The sequence below is a fragment of the Crotalus tigris genome, unplaced genomic scaffold, assembly GCF_016545835.1.
Source record: "Crotalus tigris isolate CLP2741 ecotype Arizona unplaced genomic scaffold, ASM1654583v1 scf7180000020605.30370, whole genome shotgun sequence".
NCBI lineage: Eukaryota > Metazoa > Chordata > Lepidosauria > Squamata > Viperidae > Crotalus > Crotalus tigris.
In genome coordinates this window covers 2,033-10,838 of record NW_024098103.1, presented here as the reverse complement: position 1 = coordinate 10,838, position 8,806 = coordinate 2,033, and the positions used below count along the sequence as shown (strand labels likewise).

Below are 8,806 nucleotides of genomic sequence, written 5' to 3'. Positions count from 1 at the left end.
ACAAAAATGGGTGTCCAGTCTCTTCTTAAAACTTCCAGTGTGGAGCATTACTGCTTCTGGAGGCATGTGTTTGTTCCACTGATTAATGTTCTCACTGTAAGGAAGTTTCTCCATAGTTCTAGGTTGCTTTTCTCCTTGATTAGTTTCCACCCGTTGCTTCTTGTCCTGCCTTCAGGCGCTTTGGAAAATAGCTTGACTCCCTCTTCTTTATGGCAGCTCCTGAGATATTGGAATACTGCTATCATGTCCCCCCTTGTCCTTCTCTTCGTTAAACTAGACATACCCAATTCTAACTTTTAGTTAATGGGATCAGAAATTACAGATGAATCATGGTTTGCTCATTAATTAATTAGCATCTAAAGCAGCACAATTTCTCAAACAGTTGATGGAACAGGAACCTGTGATTACTTCAAAAACGACAACGTGGTCTTTCTTTTATTATAAACAGGAATGTAGGGTGTGGTATGAACCTGAGATTTATATAGGCTCATTCTCATAAACCAAAATCTGCTATTTCATGTGAGCCACTGTCATCTTGATTTCTTTAAAGGAAGGTGTAAGTAACAATGATTTTGAACATTGTATTATGGCTGGAAGAGATTCAGCAACTGACATAAGAACAACTCATCTTGGGTGTATATACTTTTCTAGCAGCAAGCAATTTTTGAACATTTTGACAGTGTTCCAAAATCTTATTTGCCTAAGGATAATACCAAGAAAAACAAAATCAGTATCTAAGTTCAGAGAGTACGCCAAGCTACAAAGTAATTGTTAACCTTTTGAGGTAATCCGTGTCAAGAAACTGTCTGAAATACTGGAACTTTTATTGTTATGGAATTCAACAGTAGAACCTGGAATGCCTAACAGGTTCTTTCCATTCCTTTTTATATTAAAGTGGGCAATCTTGATTTCCCCCCCCCCCAACCTTTTCTTCTTTCTGGGATAAGCTGATGTTTACATAATGATTACTGATTTTCTTCAAAGCCATTTCAATAGTCCTCTTAAACCATCTCCCCATCAACTCATTTTCCTCTTTCACATGCCAAGAAATTTTGTTGTTGTTGTTAATTGCAAAGTCGTGCCCGACCCATCACAACCCCAGCCAAGAAATACTGAAGAGGTTTTATGAGAACTGACTCCAGATTTAGGTTTGGATTTAGCTTCCCAATTCTTACCACACAGATTTCCCTGTCCCTTCCAGTTGCATTAGGCCAGTGGTTCTCAACCTTTTTAATGCCATGACCCCCAACCGGTCGTAAGTCGAGGACTACTCAACTGGTGCAGCACCGTTTGCAGAATGGGACTTTTGGTGGGCTCAGCAGGGCAGAGAGAGCCTGGACAATTCCTATTGGCTTTTGAAAGCCAATAGAATTAGACTCTATTCAAGAGAGTCTATTCTATTGGCTTTCAAACGCCAATAGAATAAAAGGGAGTAGCACAGCTAAGGAAAAGGGGGAAAAAAATGGCAGACTGCGTTGTTTGGCCACCCCCGTGAAATGGTCGTTCGACCCCAAATGGGGTCCCGACCCCAGGTTGAGAACCACTGCATTAGGCGGTACTGGAAAGTCATTGAACCCCAAAGGAAGAAGACCGGGCCTATGCTTCCCATCACTATACAGGTAGTCCCCAACTTATGATTACAATTGAGCCAAAACAAAATTATATGACCTTCTGGAGCTGTATTATTATAGAATCGAATCACAGAATCATAGGGCTGGATTGGAAGTCTTCTAGTTCAACCACCTGCCCAAAACAGGAGTCTTTATTCCATCCTGGAAAAATGTCCAATCTTTTTTTTTAAAAAAACCTTCTTAATGGAGCATCCATAATTTCAGGAGGCAAGTTGTTCCACTGACTAATTATTCTTGTTGTCAGGATTTTTTTCCTTAATTCCAGGCTGAATCTCCTTCTGACAAGGTTCCATCCATTGCTTCTTATCTAACCTTCAGCAGCTTTCGAGAATAATTACATTATCTATCTGTCTATAATCTTGAAAACTTGATAATAGTTGATTTAGTTCTTGGCTTCCTACATTATATGAATTGTGATCTGTAATGGCTTCTCACTAACTTTGGTATATGAAACTAAACATAGATTGTTTCACAAACAATTCATTGAATGATGGCATGGCATGAGCTATGAGCACAGTCGATAATGTACAGAACTTTATGTGTAACTGGTTTTTTGACATCTCAGCTGTATGTACCCTGAAGATGACAAGCTTTAAAATAATTATTTCTTGGCTACCATAGAAATTTCTTGATAAAATACTTACCAAGAAGACTAGCTGCCCCAAATCTTTATTATTCTGTAATAAGAGAGTTGGAAGGGACTAATTTTTCTAGGGGCCAACTCTTGGTCTTGTAGTCCAGGGGTATCAAACTGCCAGCCCACGGGCTGGATGTGTCATTCTGAAACGCGCCCATCTCAGCTCTAACAATGGGGAAAAAGTCATGATATGTCATGATACGTCATGTGACATGGCAAGTTTGACATCCCTGTTCTAGTCCAACCCCCAGCTCAAGTTTAGTAACCAATCAATTGGATTGAGATGGGCAGCTATAGAAATGGAATTAAATACTATAGGTTGCCCTGCCCCCTCATCATAAATCTAAAAAGCTGTTAAAATATAAAAAGACAAACAGATGTGTTCATTGTTACAAGATTTTGGATCACTCTGTAACTGTTGGAAGCGGCAACATGTTATCGTAGCATTGAAAACTACTACCATAATAACATACATTGTTTCTAAACCTTGCATTATTTTCAGCCATTAAAGTCTGCCACAGACCTAGAAGGTTTTAATTATCAAATATAGTACTAAAAATTACCAAATATAATAAAAGCTGCTGTCTATAGAACTTTAATGTTAAAATTTAAAAGGGATTAATTAAAAAGCGTGTGAACCAACTGCAGACTAAGAAACTGATTTGAACTGATTGTTAACTCAATAATTTGGAAGGCAAACTTGATTTTTCTAGTATTTCAGAAGCAATGTATCTGCTTTCATTTACCACTTCAATGCGATTTCCTGGTCCACTTCAGAAGTAGATGTAGATTCAAAAATTTGACTGAATCAGCTTTAAATTTACTTTCCAAATTGAAGTTTGCAGAATTCTAATTAATTCCCTTGCATTTATTAGGAAATATGGATGGATTGTAGGTCAAATCCAAAGGTCTATTCCAGCCAACACTGGATTTAATCCAATATTTGCATCTACTAAAAGCTTTTGGCAATATAAATTTTGGTTCATGCTTCACCTTAAGCCATAATTTAGTTTGCTTGATGTTGCCTTTATATGTTGTGCAAAGAGTAATTCTGTATGCAACTTTAGCTGCTGTGATTAGAAATATGAATAAGGTTTTCAAACTGCTGAGGTCATTGTGATCTCTTAATTATATCCAGTTGTTCCAGTTCAGACTTTGGTTAAATGTATGCATCACACTATGGCTACTTGGTAATTCATAGTTTATAACATGATTCAGCAATCAGCTTTATCTGTGAACCAATTTTTTGTCTGGTTCAACAGATCATGATTCAAAACAAACTATGGCTTAGTATGGCAACACTTAAGCCTTGAGGTCATGGATAAGAGCAAATAGGTTCAAACAGGGGCTAGTTAAACTAATTTCATCTAAACTTGAAATAAGGAGGTTATACTAAAATCAAACCATTACAGCCAGGGTTTGAAAAACTGGACTCAGGCATATGGCCTTCATTTTACCTTCAGGAAGGGAAGGAAAAGAGACTAATATTCATAAAGCGTCAGATAATTCTTTACACTGCATCTTCGAGTAGTCTCTTCAAGCAATTTAATGTATTTTAAACTATAAGCATTATACTTTGAATTATGTTTCAGACTGCATTTCCTGTAATTACTACAGTTATTAACCTACTACATATTGCTTAATACCTTTTTGCTGTATTACCTGGCTGCATAATATAATATTATTGGTTTGTTAATATAAACATTTATGCTTCCCTCTTGGAGTGTGATTGCATGACAGATGGCACACAAGACCATGTAAACCCAGCATGCAAAATTTAAATCATCTAAAAGAAAAGTCAAAATGGGATAACAACGTAACCAAAGAGGAAAAAATATTTTACGTAAATTTTACATTGCCTGGAAAATGAATGTCTTGCTTAATTTGAAGATCTAGGAAAAGATGACTAGGGAGTCTTTTTAAAAATGAAATTAAGGTAAAACATATCAGCATTAATAAACGTACCATATTTAGTAATATATAGCATCACCAATACACTCTGGATTTAATGAGCTTAGGGCAAACATGTTTTGTAGCCATGCTTTAGAAACACAAACGTCTTCTGACACTGAGATATTGAATTAACTCATTTCCTGGCTTTGGCCAAGCTGAGCTGAACCACAAACCAAGCCAATAAATGGGGTGTGCACAAAAACCACAAAAAAAGATAATGGCTCCTAAACTAAGCTACTCATGCTCAAATGGACAGGTTTTGGTAATTTTCTTAGCCAAACTTGTATCGAACTAGCTTGCTTATTCCTCTAGGATTTTTTTTTTTTAAATTTCCCCATCTATCTTACTGCCCTGAGATTTCCTGGTGGTCTCCTATCTAATCAGGACCAACCCTACGCTGCTAGATAACTACCCTATATAAAACATATCAGGCAAACACCTTCCCACTATCTCTTACTTATAAGAAGTTTTCAACTTACAACCATTTGTTTAGTGGGTTGTTCAAAGTTACAACAGCACTGAAAAATCGTTTTTCACACTTACAACCATTGCAGCGTCCCCATGGTCACATGATCAAAATTCAGGCCCTTGACAACTTATGACATTTGCACTGTGGGGGAGGGAGGGGTCATGAGATCACCATCTGTAACTTCTCCAGCTGGCTTCCAACAAGCCAATGGGTAAGCCAGATTCCCTTAACAAGCCCACGATTCATTTAACAACGACAGTGATTCGTTTAACGCAATGTGACAAAAAAAGTCATAAAGTGGGAACACAGCTCACTTAACAATTCAATCAATCAGAATAGCGCTGGAAGGGACCTTGGAAGTCTTCTAGCCTAGCCCAACGCCTTGCTCAAGCAGGAGACCCTATACCATTTCAGCCAGGTGGCTGTCCAGTCTCTTCTTAAAAACTTCCAGCGATGGAGCACCTACAACTTCTGGAGGCAAGTCGTTCCACTGTTTAATTGTTCTCACTGTTAGGAAGTTTCTCCTTAATTCTAGGTTGCTTCTCTCTCTCTCTCTGATGAGTTTCCATCCACTGTTTCTTGTGCGGCCTTCTGGTGCTTTGGAACTGTTTTGCTTACAGCAGTAATTTTGGGCTCGATTGTCGTCCTAAGCGGGAGAGCTACGTGTACTTAAAGAACATACAGTCGGAACAGCCCACTCAGACTGCGGAGTCCACCCACGCATTCACACGAACGCATCCCTCCCGTGCAGGAAGCTGGATTGCAACCTGCTCGACCATCTATCCAGCCGAAGGCCCTGCGGCCGAGATAGCTTAAGGAGCTAGCTCCTTTGAGAAAAGTCCAAGGAGAGCCACCTGTTCGCGGCTTCCCCCCCCCCCCCCGCAACTCAGGCCCGGGTTCCCCCTTCCCCGCCCTCGGCTTCTCGGAACACCCCCCCCTCCCGCAGCCCCGCCCCTAGCTCTCCTGGCCCCGCCTCCCCTTGACAAAAGGCCGGCGGGGAGGAGGAGGAGGGAGGAGGCGCGGGGTGTCTCTCCCTCCCCGCCAATGCTCGGCTGCCTTCGGAGAGGGCGCCAAACAAAGGCTGGTCGCTCCCTCCCCCGGCCGGGCAGACTGGCTTTCGCGGACGGGCGGAGGACCCTGTTGCAGCCCTGGCCAAGTGCCGGGGACGCGGCGGCGGCTGGAATTAGAGATGCTGCCCGGCTGAGCGGCAGGGACTAGCGGGCTAGGCTGCGCGCGCGAGGTGCTTCTGGTTGCTGGTGGCCGTCCTCGCCGCCGCCGCCGCAACCATGGCCATCGCGCACATCGCCACTGAGTACGTCTTCTCGGACTTCTTGCTGAAGGAGCCGTCGGAGAGCCGATACAAGGGGCTGCGGCTGGAGCTGGCCCTCGACAAGCTGGTCACCTGCATCGCCGTCGGGCTGCCGCTGCTCCTCATCTCGCTCGCCTTCGCCCAGGAGATCTCCATAGGTAAACAGCCAGCAGCCCTGGGGAGCGCCTGCCTTCATCTGGGGGGGGGGCTGGGGGGGGAGAGGGAGAACAGGAGCCCCACTTCTCTGGAAAGGCCGCGCTTGGCTGGTCTCTCTCTCTCTCTCTCCCTCCCTCCCTCCCTCGGTTTTGGCGCCTTTGAGGACGGGGCGAGTCGTGGGAAGAGGCTGTCACTCATTCGAAGGGGCGACATTCTGGTCCTTGGCTTGGAAAGGAGGCTGGTGCGGTTCCACGGGCCTGCCTCGGAGCCTGGGGCACGGGGGGGGGGAGGGAGAGAGAGCAAAAAGTGAATTTGGGGGGAGGACCCCAAAGTCAACTCTACCCACTGTGAGGCACTGCTTAACCCCCTTCTGAGCCTTGGTCATCCTCACCCCCACTTCTGGGCAGTGGGACACCCAATCTGATCTGCAGGACTTATTTTTGTCTCTTCAGGGGACACCTGTTTTCCATTTTCATATTATTACATTATTGTGTTGCAGGTAGTCCTCACCTTACAACAGTTCACTTAGTGGCCGTTCAAAGTTACAACGGCACTGAAAAAAAGTGACTTGGGACTGTTTCCCAGATTTGGGATCATTAGAACTTCTGCAAGAAAAGAGAGCACCAAGGACCCCTTAGGACTATTTTTCACTTACGACCTTTGCAGCATCCTCATGGTCACGTGATCAAAATTTGGACACTTGGCAACTGACTCGTATTTATGAGGGTTGCACTGCACCTGGGTCACATGATCCCCTTTTGCGACCTTCTGACAAGCAAAGTCAGTGGGGAAGCCAGATTCACTTAACAACCATGTTGTTATCTTAACAACTGCAATGATTCATTTAACAATTGGGGCAAGAAAACGTAAAATGGGACAAAACTCACTTAACAAATGTTTCACTTAGCATCATAAATTTTGGGCTCAGTTGTGGTTGTAAGTTAGAGGTCCCCAACCTTTTGAGCACCAGGGATCGGTTCCATAGAGAGAGTTTTTTTCCGCGGACTGGAGAGTGTGTGGTTTTATGTGCTGCCTGCATCTCGGTGGATGGGGCTTTGCTTGTTTGCGCGGACCGGTTGCTGGCATGCCACGGACCGTGACCGGTCCACGGACCAGGGGTTGTGGACCCCTGATATATATGCCTACAAAAAGCTAAGATTTGGCAACCCCCCAAGAGGTCTGCCATGCTTTAAATGTTACTTTCATGTTTATTTTTATGTAATGTCAGAGAGCTGCAGCTCTGTAAAAGAAAATGCCTTAGCGTCAGTGGAGTCATCTAGCTGCATAAGTCGAGGACTACCTATATTGTCCTTATCTTCTTTACTACACCCTCTTATTGCTATTATTATTATCACTACTCTGTTGATTTGTATGTGCACTGAGAGCTTCTGCACCAGAGACAAATTCCTTGTGCCTAATCACACTTTTACTGCAGTCCTTGACTTACAACAGTTCATTTAGTGATTGCTCAAAGTTACAACATCCGTGAAAAACATGACTTAACGTCCATCTCTTCAAACGACTGTTGCAACATCACCATGGTCAAGTGATCAAAATTCAGACAGTTGGCATCTGACTCTTATTTTATGACGGTTGCAGTGTCCCGGGATCATGTGATCACTTTTTGCAATCTTCTGACAAAATCAATGGTTAAATCAGATTCACTCAACAACTGTGTTACTAACTTAACAACTGCAATGATACACTTAACAACTATGGCAAGAAGGGCTGTAAAATGGGGCAAAACTCACTTAAATGTCTTGCTTAGCAATGTAAATTTTGGGCTCAATTGTGGTCGTAAGTCGAGGACTACTTGTATTCTATTCTATTGTATGTATTCTTTTTTTTTATGGTAACCTGCCTGGATGTTGTGTGTGTGAGATGTGCAGCTATATAAATTAAGTAAACAGCAATCACTTAATTGCATTTTGGTCATAGACCAGCATAAAATTAATAATAATTGTTTATTTAAAAAGTAGAAATAAAAAAATATATAAAAATTATGTCGATGAAGATTGTAAGTCATCCAGGTAGAGTTGTCAGGAAATTGAGTCATCACGGCAATTGGACTTATTTTTTTGCTGGTTTGAAACATTTCACTGCTTATTCAAGTAACCTCTTCAGTCTGAGCAAGTTGGTTAGGGGGATCCTACATATGTACTCCAGAATGCTTTTATATAGAATAAAAGAAGATAAAATTAAAATTATAAACATAAAATTACAGCATTCAGGAATTAAAATGTGGGAGAATCCTATCAAATTACAATTAGCATATAATCTAAATGCTATGAAACTTAGGATAGATAAGTTTAAAAAGATAAGTATAAAATTTATACAATACTACATAATATAAAATTATGCTACCTTATATTAAGTCTAATTCTTGCTGAAACTCTGCTAGGATTTGTTGGAATTTAATAAATAGATAAATCTCTAGAGCAGAGGATGGTAGCCAAACCTTGTAGTCTTAAACAGGTTTATTAAGGCAAAAGTCCCATTATAAACAGGGAGACTTGCTTGCAGATAATGAGATCCACTACATTGGGTTAATTAATGTAAGCTAATCAAAGAGAAGTTTCTCTCTCTCTCTCTCTCTCTCTGTACAAATATAAGTTGTACTAGATGTGGTTTGAGAATACCCCCCCCCTCCT

General features: G+C 41.8%; 1 protein-coding gene across 1 annotated transcript; it reads left to right on the top strand.

Moving 5' to 3' along the window:
• The first annotated feature begins 5,702 nt into the window (after nucleotides 1-5,702).
• On the top strand, nucleotides 5,703-6,850 carry LOC120319251 (pannexin-1-like). The gene is made up of 2 exons (XM_039367902.1): nucleotides 5,703-6,157; nucleotides 6,655-6,850. The coding sequence occupies exons 1-2, from the start codon at nucleotides 5,977-5,979 to the stop codon at nucleotides 6,720-6,722; spliced, it is 249 nt and encodes an 82-aa protein (XP_039223836.1). The 5' UTR covers nucleotides 5,703-5,976; the 3' UTR covers nucleotides 6,723-6,850.
• The last annotated feature ends 1,956 nt before the right edge of the window (nucleotides 6,851-8,806 follow it).